Source organism: Temnothorax longispinosus, chromosome 2 (assembly GCF_030848805.1).
Source record: "Temnothorax longispinosus isolate EJ_2023e chromosome 2, Tlon_JGU_v1, whole genome shotgun sequence".
NCBI lineage: Eukaryota > Metazoa > Arthropoda > Insecta > Hymenoptera > Formicidae > Temnothorax > Temnothorax longispinosus.
The window spans coordinates 23,573,542-23,593,102 of record NC_092359.1 but is presented as its reverse complement, the minus strand read 5'-3'; the positions used below and the strand labels follow the sequence as shown (position 1 = coordinate 23,593,102).

General features: G+C 34.8%; 4 protein-coding genes and 1 long non-coding RNA gene across 25 annotated transcripts in view; 2 read left to right on the top strand and 3 right to left on the bottom strand.

Moving 5' to 3' along the window:
- The first annotated feature begins 698 nt into the window (after positions 1-698).
- Positions 699-8,576, top strand: LOC139808410 (uncharacterized). 4 transcript variants are annotated; one of them, XM_071770357.1, is made up of 7 exons: positions 699-1,038; positions 2,103-2,187; positions 2,280-2,402; positions 2,834-2,926; positions 5,899-6,183; positions 7,107-7,808; positions 7,869-8,576. In XM_071770357.1, the coding sequence occupies exons 2-7, from the start codon at positions 2,106-2,108 to the stop codon at positions 8,045-8,047; spliced, it is 1,464 nt and encodes a 487-aa protein (XP_071626458.1). In that variant the 5' UTR covers positions 699-1,038; positions 2,103-2,105; the 3' UTR covers positions 8,048-8,576. The 4 variants fall into 4 exon arrangements, with proteins under 4 accessions (XP_071626458.1, XP_071626456.1, XP_071626460.1 ...); XM_071770355.1 differs by having other exon boundaries at positions 700-1,038; positions 7,107-8,576; XM_071770356.1 differs by having other exon boundaries at positions 707-1,038; positions 5,908-6,183; positions 7,107-8,576.
- LOC139808422 (uncharacterized) lies at positions 3,380-5,514 on the bottom strand. Its single transcript, XR_011730855.1, has 2 exons — positions 5,141-5,514; positions 3,380-4,780 (listed from the first exon to the last, which is right to left on the bottom strand). It is a non-coding gene; the product is annotated as an uncharacterized lncRNA (long non-coding RNA).
- A 35-nt stretch (positions 8,577-8,611) lies between the features above and the next one.
- On the bottom strand, positions 8,612-13,536 carry LOC139808412 (antichymotrypsin-2). 5 transcript variants are annotated; one of them, XM_071770370.1, is made up of 8 exons: positions 13,399-13,536; positions 10,280-10,413; positions 10,008-10,187; positions 9,724-9,934; positions 9,422-9,636; positions 9,171-9,350; positions 8,939-9,074; positions 8,612-8,856 (listed from the first exon to the last, which is right to left on the bottom strand). In XM_071770370.1, the coding sequence occupies exons 2-8, from the start codon at positions 10,358-10,360 to the stop codon at positions 8,699-8,701; spliced, it is 1,161 nt and encodes a 386-aa protein (XP_071626471.1). In that variant the 5' UTR covers positions 10,361-10,413; positions 13,399-13,536; the 3' UTR covers positions 8,612-8,698. The 5 variants fall into 5 exon arrangements, with proteins under 5 accessions (XP_071626471.1, XP_071626472.1, XP_071626470.1 ...); XM_071770371.1 differs by having other exon boundaries at positions 13,383-13,523; XM_071770369.1 differs by lacking the exon at positions 13,399-13,536 and adding an exon at positions 10,915-11,070.
- Positions 11,106-17,343, top strand: Ringer (tubulin polymerization-promoting protein ringmaker). 6 transcript variants are annotated; one of them, XM_071770387.1, is made up of 4 exons: positions 11,106-11,748; positions 14,918-15,239; positions 15,336-15,471; positions 15,778-17,343. In XM_071770387.1, exons 2-4 carry the CDS (start codon positions 14,926-14,928, stop codon positions 15,955-15,957), a joined length of 630 nt encoding a protein of 209 aa, XP_071626488.1. In that variant the 5' UTR covers positions 11,106-11,748; positions 14,918-14,925; the 3' UTR covers positions 15,958-17,343. The 6 variants fall into 6 exon arrangements, with proteins under 6 accessions (XP_071626488.1, XP_071626484.1, XP_071626489.1 ...); XM_071770383.1 differs by having other exon boundaries at positions 11,106-11,800; XM_071770388.1 differs by lacking the exon at positions 11,106-11,748 and adding an exon at positions 11,786-11,926.
- Rols (rolling pebbles) overlaps positions 16,883-19,561 on the bottom strand; it is a 54,258-nt gene continuing 51,579 nt past the window's right edge. For all 9 annotated transcript variants that reach the window (XM_071770329.1, XM_071770335.1, XM_071770331.1 and 6 more), the window contains one exon: positions 16,883-19,474. In XM_071770329.1, the coding sequence (XP_071626430.1) occupies positions 19,172-19,474 (303 nt within the window). In that variant the 3' untranslated portion in view covers positions 16,883-19,171. The remainder of the gene's footprint in view (positions 19,475-19,561) is intronic.

Sequence of the window (19,561 nt, the reverse complement as noted above, 5' to 3'; positions counted from 1 at the left end):
TTCTCGTCGTCATTCGTCATTCATCGTCATTATCTTGTCGCTGATTGTGTCGCTGATCCAACGAGTTGATCGGATTTATACACATATTCATCATTTATTATAATTTCAAGTAATTTTTATATAACACAAATATTTTATGTAACTTTCTAAAACTTTATTCGTTTACTAGTTTTTTTTTTTTTTTTACATTTTCTGACATCACAGAAAGAAAACTCGGATGAAATTAGGGTATACATGTACGTATTATATATGTGTCAAGCGCGTGTTAAAAGTATACATATATTATACATATATACATATATATATCTAATAAATATGCAAATATAATATATATATATTTTTGTTTTTAACAGTTAAAAAACAATTTGAATAATTCTCGAATATCTTTGGTTTTTTTTCAAGATAATATCATTGGAATAATTTTTTGATAAAGAAATTTCCAATAACATATATATATATATCCATTAAAAATCATATGAAATAAGAATAGAATAATTTTTTAATGAGTTTTTTAGTTATGACGAGTTTTTCTGTGTTATGTATTATTCATAAAAATATATAAATCTATAAGAAAAGTGTTGGGGTGACGATTTCTATCAGATATATGTATGTGTATATTTGAAAAGAATGGATGCTCAATAATATCGATGACTAATAAATAAGTAATAGTTATCGCAGCGCATTTTCTCATAAAATTCCAATATCAATTGCACACATACATTGTATATATATTATTTTCTCTGAATACACATTATTCGCTATCTTTCCTCTGCATTTGTCGTGCCAGATCGCTTGACCTTCCTCTTTGATGTCTTTGTCACATTCTCTCTCCCTCGCTCCAATTTGAGAGTACGTCAGAACAGCAATCGTAATCGCTACTCGCTGTGGCTGTGACGCTGTGTCTCGCTGAATGCCGCTGGCTAATGAGTGCTGAGTCTCGAGTTCAGGCAGGCAGATTTTAGTATCGTGACAATTAGCGACTACCGAGGACTTCGTAGTGTGAAGTGTGACAAGTGCATAGTATACAGAAACGAACAGGTATATAAGCGATGACTAATAAGATCATTTTCATTCTCTCCCGTTTCATTCTCTCTCAAGTTTTGTGAGAAATATCAGTATTTATAAATTTTAGCATATATAATATATATATTTTTTTCGTCGAAACCTTTTCACATCGATGGACATTCTTGTAATGAAGAAAGAGAGGATTTACCACATATATATGGTTAATCTTTTCTCTCTCTCTCTCTCTTTCTCTCTTTGTCAAGAAAATTGCGATATATGGTTAAATACGTTTCAGAGTACATTTTCGTTCTTAATAACAGTGGATCGATAATCTTTATATTACAGTGTTCATTACAACAAGAATGTTCATCGACGTAAAAAGGTTTCGATGAAAAAATTATAATGGAATATATATTGATGTAGGTGCAACTTATTGTTAGACGTTTGTCTATGCAATTTTCCCTAGTTTTCCAAGAGAAACGCTCGAGTGTACAACTGATCGACTTTATATAATCAGTATTTTTCGTGTACACGTCTTCATGTAGAAACACTTAATGATATTTTTAATTTCTCACGATTCTTCTGGTGATAACGAGGAAAAAGACTGTTACGAACTGTATATATGACGAGTGTGTGCGTGTGTGAATCTCCCTCCTCTCAGACGATATTGCGTCGCGTTTGATCCAAGGATAGCAACGGTATCCGGTATGAGATGAGAATACCATGAGGTGCCAAGTTCGGAATTGTCATAAAACCTGCATGCAAAATGCAAAAAACGTTAACTCGATTGAAATCTGCATCGTCTTTGTAGTTTGTAACATTATTTATAGAACAAATGGCGAGTCATATATATAATAATAGGCATATAATAATGAAATTGACTAATGGACGAAAGGAAGTATTCGACCGTCTACTCTCTACAGCACAATTTGCACTCAACAATTTCCCAAGATAATCAACAATAATATAAGATACACTAGCGACTTCCTCGATCTTCTTCAATTGCGATATAAAATAAGCAGCGCATTGTATTTTACTGTATTAAAAATATATTATATATATATATATATATATATATTTATTGATTTTGTTTTCAGAAAATGTTTTCGCGCACTATGTTGAATTTTTTTTCTGGGGCGTTGCTGCTAATTGCCATTGTTCCAGATGCGGCATCTTACAACAGTAAGTAACGATAAATAAATCTCTTATTTATCAAAATTATTACGATATAGGTATATTGAGAGAAAATATCTTTTTGTTTCTCCATCCTTCAGAATATGGAAGAACCTGTAAGGACATTGGCTGCCGTAGTGATGAAACGTGCGTGATGGCTGAGGATCCTTGTACCGGCTATACAGATAAATGTGGACGATATCCGACTTGCCGGAAGACAAGTGGTAAGAAACGACAATATAATATATATTAGCTGATTTATCTCAACAATTTCAACACGTGATCTTATAAGTCGAGAATGTAAATGTACACCATATGTTGTACATACATATTATACATATATGTACGCTTGTGCGCATGCACGCATGTATTATTTCTCTCATTTCGATAGATAAAGAAAGTAAAAACGTGCTGCTTAACTCTTTTCTTTATCGCTTTGTTATATTAGCGTTAAGTGCAATTGCAACTATCGTATTTGAGAGACGTTTGATTTCTCTTAAAATATTCTCTATTTTAACTCCTTACTCGGTTATAACACAGCAATATTGTTGTTCATATTTTTTATATCATATCGAAAGATTTACGATAGAGCTAGAGTGTAATATGTACATGTATATTGTATATATATTTTAACATCTTTTAAAAATCTTTACAGACGCAAGTTGTACTAGTATGGTTTGCGGAGGGAACGAATATTGTAAAAGCGAAAATGGTGCGCCGAAATGTGTGAGAAAGTCTACGGGATTAGGTAAGCTGCTACAGTTTTGTATTTGGCATTTAATATTCGATACATTGCGAGCTTGAAAACGTTAAAGCGATTGAGCTAATGCATGAATAAAATGCATGATAAAAGGTCAACTAAGCAAAATAAATTGTTTAGAGTTTCAAATTTTTCACGCTTACGAGAAAAATAAGTTCTCAGAATTATGGGTCTCGAGTCTTTCGTAGCATGTATCGGGGTGGAATCGGAGAAAGGCATGATTCTTGAGACAGACAAAATAAAAATATATCTACTTGATCCTTCTGACACGTTTATCTTGGCTACGTTCGGGGAGCACGCTATTAGCGCTCGTGCATCATTCTATCTTTATCGCTTATCAGGTATAAAACAAGGATAGAATAAACAAATAGCGCTAATAGCGCGCTCCCCGAACGCAGCCCTTGACATAAGACGCGAAATCGTGTCTCATGTTAATTTCTACATTAAAACGTACTTCTTTTATTTTAATTGTACGTGTTGTCCAAGTGAGATATTTTCCATACACAATATTAATCATTAACATATTCATTTACACAACCACTAAGTATTATTATTGTATTATGTATTATTATTTCTAGTTTACTATTTTTCGTAAATTTATAATTCATGTGTGCACTGAGATAAAATTTTAAGCAATGTGCACAACTAAAATGATTATTATCTCATGCTATAAAATATATATTTTTTAAATTTCTATTTTCAATTTTATTGGAGATATTTTGATAAATATAAAGACTGTATTTTTTACCGATTTAAATAATTAGTTTATACATAACAGTTTTGTGTTAGAATTTATTTTTAAGATATATTGATCCTCCTTTCTGATTTAATTCATATGATTCGAAATAAGACCCAATATAAAATATATATATATTTTTATGTTTAAAATTATATGAGGCCTGATGATAGTTTCTATACTATCTAATCTTCATATGTATAGACTTTATTGTCTGGATATAAACTAGTATAAACGAAGCGGTATATTGTCAGATTTTTTCTTTTAATTTAAGTATAAATATCCAAAATCGTTCTTGAGACAATGATATTTTGCTCTACTTGAAGACATTTTATTTTTCAAATTAAAAAAATATAATATTTCTTTTAAGGGAAAAAACTTTTGATATCATCCTTGCTCACAGTCCAAACTTGAGCAATAGGAATAACAAATAATCTGAATATTCAATATGGCAATAAAACCTGAAACTTTATTGCGTAACTCGTTATCATCTTGCAATGTTTCGATTAATTTAATATTCCATTCGTGTTTGCCAAAAATATGCACGGTACGAAGTGAGTGAGCGTCCTTACAGGCTACGAATCAGCTGGTGTTTCTTACGTGAACGGCGAACGAGTAAATGGAAATAACGCGAATCCATATGCGAATGCCAATGCTCCACCAGTACCGCCGGCATATCCATCTGGTGATAACGACGAACATCATCGATCTTCTTTTGGAAGCAACTTAGGATATCCACCGTATCCCAGCAACACCGCTTCCTCTGCACCTGGATACCCACCATACCCACAATCGACCAATCAAGCCGGTCGTCACCAGGACTTGGGATATCCGCCATATCCAACACAAAACAGAATGCCCACACCAGGGCAATCAGCTTATCCGGGCTATCCACAAAACACCGGATATCCTCAGGCTCCAGCAAATTATCCACAGCATCCGGGACACCAAAATTATCCGTATCAAAATTATCCGAACCGTGGATACAACCACAACTCAAATTCGATTTACCGTAGGAATGCTGCATCAGTCGGAGCAGTTGCTTCGATAATTCTCGTTGGATTTTCTGGATTATTCCTCCTTGTCACGATACGGTGGTGATCCAGCTGAAAGTTTGTGTCATGTTTTGTCATTATGATTATTGTTATGCTATTATTATTTGTATTTGCAGCATAGTCCATGACTATTTATTAAGACAGGTATTTTGCAAGAAATGTTGTATAAATTTTTGTACAGATATTTTATAATACAAATTAAGCGCGAATGATATTTTTGAAACGTGATTTTATAATACTTTTTCTGATATACATAACTGTATACATAACAGCATGTATATTTGGAATTAATTATACGACAACAAGATAAGTGTACATGTATATTAACTGTAATAGTTTTAAAATGTTTTAGAGAAAACAAATGTTATTCTTATTCAGCGATTCCTTTAATTTACGAGGAAGGAAACTCACTTTCGTCAGAATCGTCTATCCCAATCTACCATCACTGATTAGGAGCCTATATACGGTCCTAAAAAAATATTTTAATTTATTTCGTGCATGTATGTGTGGGTGTATGTTTATAATTTATAAGAAATGCTTTTGAAATAGATTATTTTCAATGAGATGGACGTTATTTCTTCATATTATCATAATTTCAACGGTTTATAAAATGCTTTATTAACCGAGTTCTTATTCAACACGAGTAAAAGATATTTTACAAATAAACGGGTTATCAGCTTGAACTTTGACATATGTGTTATCTTTTCATACGTCATATATCGCGTAAGCAAAATTAAATGAGCTACTATTGCGTCTTAACTGATATTGTTTTTCATTTGTTTCAATTTAAAACTCATATTATAATCGTTGGGGATATAAGCACAACTATTTATTTTGCACACATACTTAAATCTCTTTATGTGCAATGTACAATTTATGGCAAAAAAAGATGAGTAGACAATATGTTGCACGTGTGGACTGGTAGGCATACCGAAAATCGTATTGGTTATAACTTGGTTGTTTTATCGCTTTTCTTGTGTAAAGATTTGTTAAAAGAAAGCAAATCAAAGAGATTGAAATTAATGTGCAATATTTTATGTGTCGTACCATTATCTTGTTGCAAGAAACAGTCAATTAATAACTGGTGAAATGGTAGTAACTGGTCAACTGGTGAAAATTTTAACAAAAATTTTGATTTTTGTATTAGTTTTTTTTTTTATTATTATATGATTTAACAGCACTACCTCCGGGACTAAATCAAGTGTCGCATCGATCGACACCAAGAGTGCCATCGCCGCCGCCTAGATCTTCGTCATATGGAGGAAGATACAGCGGTCACTCCGGTTCCAGAAATACCATAGGTGATGGTTCCATTTTCAATCGTTTATTCGGCAACGACCATCGCCCTCGGCCCACCAGCTCTGTCAGAAGCACTACGCAAGCAAACGGAAACAATTATTACACTACTCACACTCGCGTGGACAGTCATGGAAACAGAGTCTGGACATTTTCTGGTTAAAAATTCACTTACATGTACCGTTTACTTTACAACGTTATTTACTTCTAATACTAAAATGTTAAAAAAATATGAGTGCCAATATTGATGTTTATATATCATTTCTACGTAGTACTGAATTATATTACCTTTAATCTATAATAACAAATACAATAAATGTAATATCAATTACGAATAATTGAAATAAACTTTGTTTATAAAGATGATAAATTTTTGAATAATATATAATTTTAGACACGTTCAAAATTACATTGACTTGCTGATAATAATAGATTTTTTTTACATGAAGTTTAACTATAATATATAAAATCATAAAACTGCTTTACCCAGTTCGTTAAACTATTGCATCAAGAACTTTTGCTCTGGTGTAGTAGGCACAGGAGTACAATTGATTAAAAGATATCACTTTTTTTTTACTCGAAGCTATTTGAAAAATATCTTTTCTCTATCCTTAAAAAAATTTTTTTTATCTAATATAAATAAGTGTAATTCCAATATAATCAGAATGATTTTCATCTGCTTTAAAATATCAAACAGGGCACCTTTGCTCCAATTAATTCAGTCAGTCGGCTACTATATGTAGAGGATATGCACGCATACAAATACTAGGTGTGCGCACATGCATGTGCATATAAAAGTTGTTATATATTTAACATCTTTTGAATTATTCTGTTTGGAATGTTTAACGATGTAACAGTTTGTAATGCGTTTAAAAGGTAACTTAAATATAATTCAATATATTATCTTCTATTTAGAATATCTTATGAACATGTTCGCCATGCTACAGTGCGAGCCTTATCTGCATGTGTGCATGACAAATGTTAAATCCAACAACAATTGATGATGCTTGGTAAAAATATGATTACAGATATTCTACCTTTGTACCTTTTAAGTACTCTTTGTCGTTGTTACTGTATGCAGAAAATGACCAAATGAGGACACGAACAGTTCCAAAACGGCAAACTAGTTATCCGACAGAAGCCGAGACACATGGCTCTTCAGATACTTCTAACAATTCGGACGGTCAATCGTATCCTGCTAGATCTCTCGGTTATCCATCCGGTTCGGGATATCCTGGTAATAGCGGTTACCCAAGTTCCGGATCTTCGAGAGCTCCTGACTCGACAAATCAACCCCGATCTGGTTATCCATCCAGTGATTCTGCCGGCTATTCACCTAGTCGATCATCCGGTTATCCGTCCAGTGGGTCATCCGGCTACCCGTCCAGCGGATCATCTGGATACCCGTCTAGTGGATCATCTGGATATTCACCTAGTCGATCATCCGGTTATCCGTCCAGTGGGTCATCCGGCTACCCGTCCAGCGGATCGCCCGGCTACCCGTCCAGCGGATCGTCCGGCTACCCTAGTCAATCATCTGGTTATCCGTCCAGCGGATCCTCTGGTTACCCTTTGAGTGGATCATCCAGTCATCCATCTAGAGATGGTTCCGGTTATCCAGGTAGAAGTAGCGGTTCTTCAGGATATCCAGATAATTCTAGGAATTCTAATGGCGAGGAAACTGTTAGACGAACCGGCGCTAATGCTGTAAACGCTGGCTATCCGAGTTATCCAAGCTATCCACGTACATCCGGATATCCGGAAGGAAATCCATCATACCGCGGTAACTACTATCCGACCCAAGATACAGGATATCCTTACAATAATCAAAATTCTAATCAAGGTAACTCAAATGGATATCCACAAAATTATCCACAAGGAGGATATTATCAAGGTCAGAATTATATGACTACTACCAAGCGTCCTGGCATTCGAGATCAACTGACGAATTTTGCACGAAATGTAGCAGAGAAGGTGCTAACGCAAACGATACTAGATCGCGTCACCGGCAGACATCAATAAAGGAAAAGTGCTGGCATTTTGTTCTTTATAAAATTTGCGTAGATGTCCAAATATATAGCGCTTTCTAAAATCTAAAGAAAAATCTTCATTAATTATATAATTTAATATTTTGAATTATGAAATATTTTAGCAAATATAGTAGTCTTACGTTAACTTTCGAGAAACTATTAGTTTAATGGAAAAATTATCGCAAGACAAATAAAAGTTTTATATATTTTTTGTTTCTTACTTATATATTAAAAATCGTTAAATCCTTTAAATATTTTATAATTTATAATTTTGATGTTAATTATATTAAAAAACAAGTGCAGTAATTTAGGATGCATTGCGTACGTATCACAAATATATTTTTTGCAAATGAAGAGAATTATTAATATATATATATATATATATATAATATATGCATTAAACCTGCTTTTAGAGCTTTCTTAATACACAGTTGAATAATTTAATAACTTTGAAGAGAACTAAACTAAATGTTGTATAAGTAAGTTGTATGATACTAACAATAAAATTTATGAAAGTTAAATAGTCTATCTTAGTGATAGATTTAAGAAAAATACATTGATTAGTAAAAGTTATTTCTTATCCTTTAAACTTTGCACATAATGTGATAAAGTAATTCGCACAAATATAAAAATATAGCAGAATTTATAATTCATCTTTTTCATGAACAAACTCTATGTTTCTCACACTTCCCAGAAATAGTGGTACTCTGCTTGGTTTATGTTCAATCGCGAACAAAAACGGACGATCCACCACGAACTCCATCGGTAAAATTGCCATCCTTTTCAGTCTCATTCCCACAACTGCCGCCAAAATAGTTGTTTATTCTAACGCTTATAAAATTCATCAAATCTTTTTCATCATTCACACAGATGGACAACGTACCTGTCGCGGCAGCAGCTTCCGAACCTTCTTCGTTAATCTCTATGAAAATTTTTTGTAACGCATGGCTTACTTTTAAAGGAATGTTCGAGAGACGTGTAAAATCCGCATTATCTTCAAACATCGTATTTAAGCCGATCTACAAGTATGAGTTTCAGTTTATGAACGTTATCTACATTTCTCCAGCCATGTCTCAGCCATGTCCTGTTTAAAATGAACTTCGCTACGTGTTTACCTTACGCAAAGCATCTTTCAAATCTATGGTAATTTCAAACTTGAATTTAGGCAGATATAATGCAACCTCGTCGGTAGATCTAGGTGCATCTGCCAACACTTCCCAGTTAAAATTATTTTCTAAAACCTGCAACTCTATCTCTCTATCCGGTAATAATATTATCATTACAATGTCTTGATTCTGCAAACGTGTTCGTCAAATAAATTTTATTTTTGAAAGAAAGTTTCTTCCTTATAGAGGTAATCACTTACCAAGTATGGAATTTCGATAAATGATGTATGCCAAGTTGGTATATCTCCATAAGCGTACTTTGAGCTCTTAAACATTGTCGGAACAAGATTCGTTTCTGTTTTAGAAACATGAAATTTGCGTTTTACTGTATGAACTTGGTCAAACGGGTGTAGCCATTTACTCTTAAAGTAAATAGCATTTATTAACATAATCCTTGTATCTTGATCGATATCATCTGTTCAACATACGTTAATCACTAAAAATATTTTACGATTAGTGATACGTTGCATCGAACTACTAATAATTTATACAAGTAACGTACCAGAAGAAATTATATCAAATATCTTATTATTTGTTGCTTTTTGAACCCATGAATTCATAGTTTTTGCAGCAAGTTCATTATCTTTAAAGTTCAATCTTGAAATTGAAGATTGAAATATATTTGTGCATATCGCTAAAAATTCTGCCATTAAGTCAAATCCATCTTGAACGTATATTTTATTCGCTATACGCACGTCGATGTTTTCCATATTCTACAATACACGTGAGATACATATATGTAACTTTCGGAGAAAAATTAGATGTCACGTTTCTTCTTAATCTTACATTCAACAAGAGAGCCAGAAACTTAAATTCATCGTTCAAAGAAGCCGTATCGTCATGGTGAAGAGCAGATTTCAGTTCGTTCAATGTAAGCCCTCCAGCACCGTTAGAAAGTAAAGATAATATAATATGCAAGCTCAAGGGAGATATTACAATGTTGCTGTCAATGTTGGTTGACAAACTCTATATAATAAAGTGGAAATAATAAGTTAGAAAAAAAAGTGCTTGTGTATAGCTCATATAAAATATAAAAATATATATAAGTGACTACATACCTTGTACAACGGAATCGTAAACTTGTTACATGCCGTAGATAAGGTTTTAATATCATTTTGCTGTCCACTTGACGACGACATATCTTGATTAGACAGTACTAGTGATGTACTACCGATGACGATTGCAAACAAAGCTACAAAAATAATATTTAGTTGGTTATGAAATTATGGGTTATTATTTTAGATTAGATAACCTAACCTAACCTAAAAATATTGATTGCACAATGATAGACAGAAATGTCGGCAATGTCGCTATCGCAGATCGTAGAAAGCATTTCTTGACCATCATTACCTGTCTGCGTAAGCATCATGCCTCATGACTCATGACAATAGCAAAACACTCTTTCTCTCACGTAAATAAATAATATTCCAAGTAAAAAAGAAAGAGATTTGAATAATGAACTTTATATTTTATTTATTACGTATTTTCATTTTTTCCTAAATTCCACGTGATGCCACTGATCGTCGTTTTGTTTTTGTTTTTTAATCAATCTTGTACAACTTTTTTATTTTTGAGGTTAGGCTCCTCTTACATTAGGTGTAGGTGCCTGGTGCCTTCAACAATCAACAGTTGAACCCGCGCAAACTTCTCAAACTACTACTTCTAGGTTAGGCTAGGTGCTAGCAGAGCTTACAGGCCACAGGCTACAGTTGGATTTGTGCCACGTGTTGAGAAATTATCCGTCAAGTCACAAAGAGAAAGCACGTGAATAAAACCTTAAAAACGCAAATACGCGATTTCCAGCAATTTCCAGAATACACGCTTACTGGGAAGTGGGAAGTCTACCCAAGTGTACCCGCTACCCGCTACCGTGGTCTTACGTCTTACCGACATCGTTATTATCGTTAGACGTTAACGGCGTCATATACGAGATACGAACGACTTGTAATATATGTATAAACTTACAATGGATTTCCTCTATTCTAAGGGCAGTATTCACGCATATATATAGTTCGATCTTGATTTGAATTTGTTGCTTGTAAAATCATGACCTTATTATACATATATCATATATGTGATCTCATATATATTATAGGTCAGAGAGAGGTCAATCTGTTTTTTACTGACAATGAATTAAAATGTCAGTTCCAAGTAAACGCGCTATACATTGCAGTTACTTAATTTGGAAATTTCAATTTCTTTCAACTTGTGCATAAAAATTACATTATAGATAAAACGAGAAAAAGAATTTCGTTTTCGAGTTTTTGAGAGAAACGTCATCTGAACGGAAGGTCATGCGCCATGGCAATAGCAATGGTTTTTTTTAGGGGGATATCCTCTCCTCTGCCCTATGCGAAATTGAAGACTATATGAAAAATTGCGAGTATCGCGACCTATGGAACTTGGAAGATGTGCATTTGTGTAGGTGGGGATATTATTCGCGCGCGGTAGCGGTTGCGAGTGATGGGCTAGCAGACTCTGCAGACTATAGCTGGAACCTGAGACCACTGGGACCTAGGACGGTTTAGTCTTCCTCGGTCTTGCTCTCAGCCTCGTTCTGGCCAGATTTACGGAGATGAGTACGGAATATCGCGTTATAAATTTATAATAAACGTTTTACATATTTACAAGGAAATATAAAGCGAGCGCGGCGGAATGCGGGAATGGTCACTTTATTTCCGCGATCTCCAGGTCTCAGATCTCAGGTGACGATTTCAGTTTAATCAAACTATCAAACAGATGAAGATACGTGATATGTGAAAAGTCCATTTACACACAAAATAGAATAACGTTCCGTGATTCCGTCAACCCGCTTCGAGCGATTTATATCTCTTTGATATCGTTTTAATTGCGAATTACCGTGAATTATTTTCCAAGTTACGGTATATGCGCTATAATAATATGTGCTGCACAGTGCGATAGATTACTCATACACATACATTTACGTGAAATAAATAAATACGAGAATTTTCAACATTTTGCAACAACGAATGATATATATAATTAAATAGATGATTGCGAGTGTCGTGCGTGCTTCCTAGCGGAAGAGATAAGGTCAAACGGACCTTATAATATAGTTAGAATGCGGAATGGATCGCAGAAGTGGCTATATATAGAAAAAAAAAGAGAAAAAAAACTGTCGAACGAGACAGTTGCTGTGTTTACACGCCCAAGCTGCTATTCTCTCTAAATCTGTATAAAAAGTTGAGACGTCTTTGCAGAGACTAAAGCTAAAGCGTTTTGAACGTACGTTGACGTTTTTTGACCGACATTAATAATTAATTGCTTTACTAGGTACTACTGACAGGGCATCCCGAGCCTCCGAAGTCACGGGATACGCTATACGCTATATAGGCGCGTGCAGGCATTTAAAGGCATGATATCACATCATTTTTTATCTTCCACACAGCCCCAGGCATCTCCTTCAGAGATTCGTTGATATTTTCGACGTTGCGCGTCGTGAGATTAGGGGCTAAATAGTTGAGTCTCATGAAAAGCAGAAATCTATTTTAAATATTTTACGTGTCCGTGTGTCGTGCGTCGCGGAGGGCGGAGGATTATCAATATATTATATTATATATATATAGTGTTTTCAATTCCCATTATTCCTATTGTCGGTTCTCTCCGGACGACGCGCGAGGCGCGAGGTGCGAGTCTGAAGTCTGAAGGCAACAATGACAATGACGATGACGATTTTTGGAGGAGGCTGAGGAGGCTGAGGAGGCAGCCATCTGACGATGAAACGCAATTTCAAAGATGCGGGAGGGTGACTGCTGCGTGCTTCCTGGGACGAGAAGATCGATAGAATACATGCGCGCCTGACCACGTCGCGACTCGCGACGCGCACGAGTTTTCTACGCAATCTGCGTTGAATACGTCCGCTCTTGGCGCTCTCTTGGATTTGTGCGTTTTTACAAGAGGTGCGGTCACGCGACGCCGACGCCGACGCCGACGCCGACGCCTCGCCCGTGGCGCGGATCGAGTCCACTATCGGCTACCGGAGTACCGAGACGAAACGCCGAAGCTTCTTTTCTTTCTCGAGCTCCCAGCTCCCAGTTCCCAGTGCTACCGGAACTCATCCGGACTCATCGTTCCGCCCGCCGCGCTGCGCCGCGACGCCGACGCCGACGCCGACGCGACGGACGTAATATATGTACCTACCTACGCGCACACTGACCTAGAAACGCTAAACTTGACGGGGCGGCACGGGACGGGACGTCATCGTTGTTTCGCCCTGTTGTTTTCTCCCCGCATAGCTAACAGGTCTGGTGTGACTGGTGACTGGTGACTGGTGAGTCGATTCTGATTCTCTCGGCCAGGCTAGATTTGCACGTGAAATACCTACGTCCAATATAGAAAATAACGCACGTGTCGGACGCGTCGTAGACGTAGGTACTAGGTGCCATGCATGGTTCCGTAGAGGCGTAGACGGAAGACGCGTCTCAAAGTCGCAAAGACGGGGAGACACCTGATCGCGAGGTTGTTTGGGCTATTACTCAATCGGCATTACACTGACCGATGACGCTAATTACGTTAACGCGCGCGACCCTCGCGTAATCTCTATTTATAGCCGTGAAATAACGTTATGCCTGTGGCGTTTCTCGCGCCTCGCGTTCTCACTCTTATTTTGACATAGGTATATTTAATTTACGCGCACATTTTTCACTTCTTTACGCGCGTCAGCAGTCCTCCGTTAATTAAATTTAATATTATATCGACACACATTCGCACTCGCGGCAAACTTTACTTTTACATATTTGAAACTGCACAAATATTTAATTTCCAAAAAATTGCATTATATACTGCGTGCACATATACTTAATACACTTGAATCGTTTTGGTTTCGTTCCAAGTTCGATTAAGTAAGTGAGAGTGAAAATGCTGTGTGTACTAATTGTAAGTAAGACTTAGCAAGCATATACGTTGCACGTTTAACACTAATAGATTATGTGTAAGATTGTAAAATATAGACAAGTACGTAAATAAAAACAGCCTGTAACAAATAAGTGATAGCTTGATCCATTGTGCAATACGTATACGTATACGTATCTATTACGCATCTAAGAATGTATATTGTATAATACGTATTGCTAATTGCTAGTCGCGTATCTCCGTTTATTACCTAGCTCTTATTATTGCCTCGCACTATAGGTACGTGAGACTTTTAAATATATTAGATAAATGGCCATTGGCATTGATAGAGCAAACAGATTTAATGTAGAATACGCGATCATCTTATCGATAGCAAAACAGCTTTTGCAACGAATAGCAAGGACTCGTGTATATTACTAACACGAAGACTACCGTTCGATGAGAGGAATATCGTGACTCCTATTACGACTGTAATGTCGCTCAATAATACATTAGTACAGGTACAGGTAGCAGTAAGCCGGAGAAAGAATTTATATGTATAATGCGAATAAAGAGCGCAACAGTTGGCGCAACAGCGATTAACTGTGCATCGATTATATTGTCTAGACTCTAGCGATAGAAACAAACGAGACAAACGAGAGAGTAACTGTGTCATTTGTGAAATATCGCGAGTAATACAATCATTTTAATTTTACGTTAAATCACGTTCTTATTTTAACTTTGTGATCGTCGTATAATTAATAAAATTAATACAAACTATAAATGCTGCTTTTGAGCTGACACCTGTCGCGTTCGATTGAATAGATGACAAATTTTCGTTTTAGGAATTACGATGCAAGCGGAGAAACGTGATACCGACACCGAGAAAAACGAGACTCTCAATGATGTGACGACTTCGGTCGCGAACGAGGTAACAAATTTGAAGATGGAAGACGGTTCGACGAGTTCGACGCCAAGCAGTCCTGGTAGCGCTGAACCGGGTAGCTTTTTAGCGAGTTTTAAAGCCTTCTCCAAATTTGGCGATCCAAAGAGCGATGGCAAACTAATTACGTTAAGTCAAAGTGACAAATGGATGAAGCAAGCAAAGGTGATCGATGGAAAGAAAATTACTACCACGGATACAGGGATTTACTTCAAGAAGCACAAGTATGTCTTTTAAGAAATTTTGAAATCTCTTTCCTCGATAAACTTGACTGTCTGGAAAATTTATTTTCACATATTTTATTTTTTCATCAATAACAGATCCACAAAGCTTGGTGTTGAACAATATAAAACGTTTCTCGAAGAATTGGCCAAAAGTAAAAAAGTGGACGCAGCGGAAATGAAAAAGAAGATGGCTAGTTGTGGACCACCTGGGGTTACCGCGGGTGCTAGCGGAGTACGTACCAGATTTATTTATCTAATATTTTATTCTCTTTCCCTCTTTCTCTTTTTCTCTTTCTCTAAAAAGTATAATAAATTTTACTACGAGTCTTTACTGGTTAGCTTTTTATTAATTACGTACGTATATAGTTTTCCTTTTTCCATTTCCTACTTGTATATAACTTCACCTTCCTTTTAATCGTTGACTTGATCGATTTGTGTCATGTATATCTTATCGTGTGATTCATTGCAATGTACTGCAACGAATCAACGCGCAACGGCTTTTTATGCACGCTGTTTATAATTTTATTTTGATCAACAGGCTGGGAAAGCAGCGTCGACAGTTGATAGGCTTACCGATGTCAGCAAATATACTGGCTCCCACAAACAACGTTTCGACGAGACAGGAAAAGGTAAAGGCATAGCAGGTCGCAAGGATGTACCAGACACGTCCGGATACGTCCAAGGTTACCAACATAAAGATACATATAAGGCCCAGTAGTACTCGTCTGTGAACGCTCCGATAATAAATATCTTTAAGGTCATGTTGTTAAGATCGTGTCTAAGCGCGGTATGCACATTCAAATCGTCAAGCGCGCTGCTCGTTGTTAGCGGCCTGAATTTCTTTGTCTGGTATCGTCAGCGATCTGATATAGATACCTTGAATATCACGTTCACAAAATTTATCATCTTTGAGATATATTAAGATAGCAATATCGTAAGTAAGGATCTTTGGCAAAATATTAACCATACATTTGCGGTATCTTATTATGAAACTTTTGTTCTTGATGCTGATTTTCCGCATACAAGTTTTCCGATAAAAGGCCTGGAAAAAATATACTTTTCCTAAGAATTTATTTTTCAACTCGTTTTATTTTTTTTGCACGGTAATTGTTGTTTTCAGATATCTCCATTGTTCTTTGTTCAACTATTGATTGTCACTAGAATCTAGATGATACGAATAACTACTGTTACTTTGTAGTTTTTTTTACATCTTTATTTACTTTATTAATAAGGTCTTTTTCGGAGTAGTGGTTATATAGTGTAAACTAAATGCACACAATCTATACTTAAAATCCACGTAGATATTATATATAGTATTGTGTTACATAATTTCTTTTGCATAATTGATTAAAAATCAATTTTCTGGAGTTTGTATGATTAAACGAAAGAAATAGATGTGTTGTGTTATAAATTTTATTACGAAAACATGCTCGTCATAATTACAATTGTATAACGTAGAAGAAGAGAATTATATCTTTTATTATAAATCCTGCGCAAAAACTTGAATCGTTAATTTTTGAGGTAGAATGACGCACACAACTTTTGTATGTGTATATACAGGGTGTTTTCTAAGTAAGTAGACAAACTTAAAGGGGATATTCCTTTGCTTATTTTAAGAAGAAAAGATCCTATAAACATGTGTCTGTCCTAAACTGCTTTGTTTTCAAAATACAGGGTATTTTCTTTTTTTTTTTTTTTCAACTTTTTTTCAAAGATGCACGCTCCTGGTGGGTCTAATAATAATGTTTTATCTGTACTAGAAAATGGTTCTTAATGCCACATGTACGCTTACCAAATTTGAATAAAATATCTTTAAACATTTTCCAGATTTTCGAAATTCTTTTTTCACAGCTTTGACATCGTGGATTTTTAAAACAAAGCAGTTTAGGACACATGTTTATAGGACCTTTTCTTCTTAAAATAAGCCAAGAAATATCTCCTTCAAATTTGTCTACTTAGGAAACACCCTATAAACATAAATCTCTTCAATTGAAGAACTAGTCATGTGTTTAATTCTCAACTCTCTGTACTGGTTATCGGGTTATTTGTATAAAAAATATGTTTATCCTTTAAAGAGATATAATAAATATAAGTGCAAAAATCACCTATCACGCAAGATAATATTGAAGATGTTGATATCGTCTAAGTAAAAAAAAAATATTCAACGTATAATTGGACAAATTATTTTCTACTATGTATTTGTCAAATATATAATATTTTTCTGTATTTTAAATATATGAATTAAATGTATAAAAGGAAAAAAGACATCTCCTACAGCGCTTGATAACAGTACTTCGTCTACACGGAGTGTACGGCGTTAAATATGTTAGCACCATTATTTTTTAATGATGCATATGCACATTAAACATAACATCTATTGCTAATCAAATGAAGTGTACTTACAGTAACTTTAATCATTAGTCAGCGCATTCGCGTTTGGCTTATTTCAGACCAAATTTCATATTTTAGATCTTACGGTTAAATGTCGATGTAAAATTCGATTGTATTTATATCATTATTATCGCGGTCGCATTTTGTTTCGATAATCATTTTTGATTTATAAGATCTACTATGAAGATACTTTATAGTTACTAATATAATAACTAATAATGATAATGATAATTTTGCAATGTGTATTGGATGAAAAATTTTAATTTTATATTATTTGTATGATATTATTTTTTTATGAATACAATATCGCGAAAAAAGGGGCTTTCTATACGCTCGTGTGCGTTTAACTAATAATTTGAACTGTGTAATTGCTGTATTAACGATATCTAAAACTCTGTGTAATCGTCTTATCATGATATAGCGATATGGAAGTAAAAAGATCCATCTTAATAAAAAGTTAGTTTATTTGACACCTTTGCTTGTTACGGAGTCAATAACATTTACTAACATAGTTGTCCTTATACGTTTGGAACGTTCATAAACGCTCATTATACGAAGCTATGTGCTCTTTGATCAAACTTATTAGATATGAGCATCATATATTTTATGAGTTATAGTTTTATGTAAATTAACTGATATTTTCTTCGAATGTAGATAACACGATTTGACATTTTGATGAACACATATGTACAAACGCTCTTTATCTCTCTCTCACTCACACACGCACACACAATTTAAAGTATTTTATTTCGCAATATTGAAATATTATTCATTTTTAGCTAATAATTTTGCGATATTCAAATGCTTAAAGGTAATGCCTAATGTGAAATATACGTTAAGAAAAAATGTATTTCAAATTTGCCTCTTTTTGCCTTATCAATCAAATACATTAAACATTTTTCAAATGTTTAAATGTACATATTTGATTCATCATTATGCGTTTAATACATTTAATGAATATTGCGCTACGATTACATTTGTAATAACATAAAATACTGATAAAAACAAAATTAAATAGTTTGTTTAAGTTAGAATAATCTAAAATCAATTACTATTCTGGAATAGTAAACGATCACATGTATGTATGTGTATATGTATATGCATACGTATATACATACATATGAATATATAAAATGTATTAAAAAATCGTTTCACATACACCCAAACACACACGTGCATGTGCGCGCGCATGTATCAAAACATTGCAAAATATTTAATACAATTCCGTACGAATTATTCAATAATTGTATTCTCAATTTCTCATCTCTTTTTTTATATTAGCGATATAGCATCTTGATTTTACGATGTAGTTTTATATTGCTGCTATTTAATAAGCATAAACATAGAGTACGAAATCTCTGGTTAAGTCTTCAGAAGGGTTCAAGCTTGAGTAAAGTGTGTTTGGCCGTTTCTTAAATTCGGCCTTGAATCGTGTCATGAATTTATAAATATATAATTTTGTTGTAAATTATTATTATTATTACTACGCTTAAATTCGAATCGGTATAATTTTCTTCCAGTGTTTTAAGCAAATGTCATCATTACAATTCAGTAAGAGTATCCACTGATGCCCGAAGGCGAGATCTAGCGATGTAATCGTCGTGTTCTTTATTGGTCCCAGCACCATCGATTCGACAGAAAATCTCATCTTTCAAAGTTGCGAGCACTCTACGATCTTGTCTGTTGTGAGCTGGTGCGTTTTGAAGAGCTTCTTGAACGTCCGATAGAGCGTCTTCGAACATGCCTAAGTCTACGCGCGCTTTAGCTCTAGCATAGAATGCTTCGTAAGAAACAGGCCGGATGCTAAGAGCCTCATCAGCAAGTTCAATAGCTTCGGTACATTCCTGTCAAAGAATCATGTTTTATATTATCGACGTAAAAGCAGCGTAAATTGGTTATTGTGCACATTTAAGTCTACGTAACATCGAAAA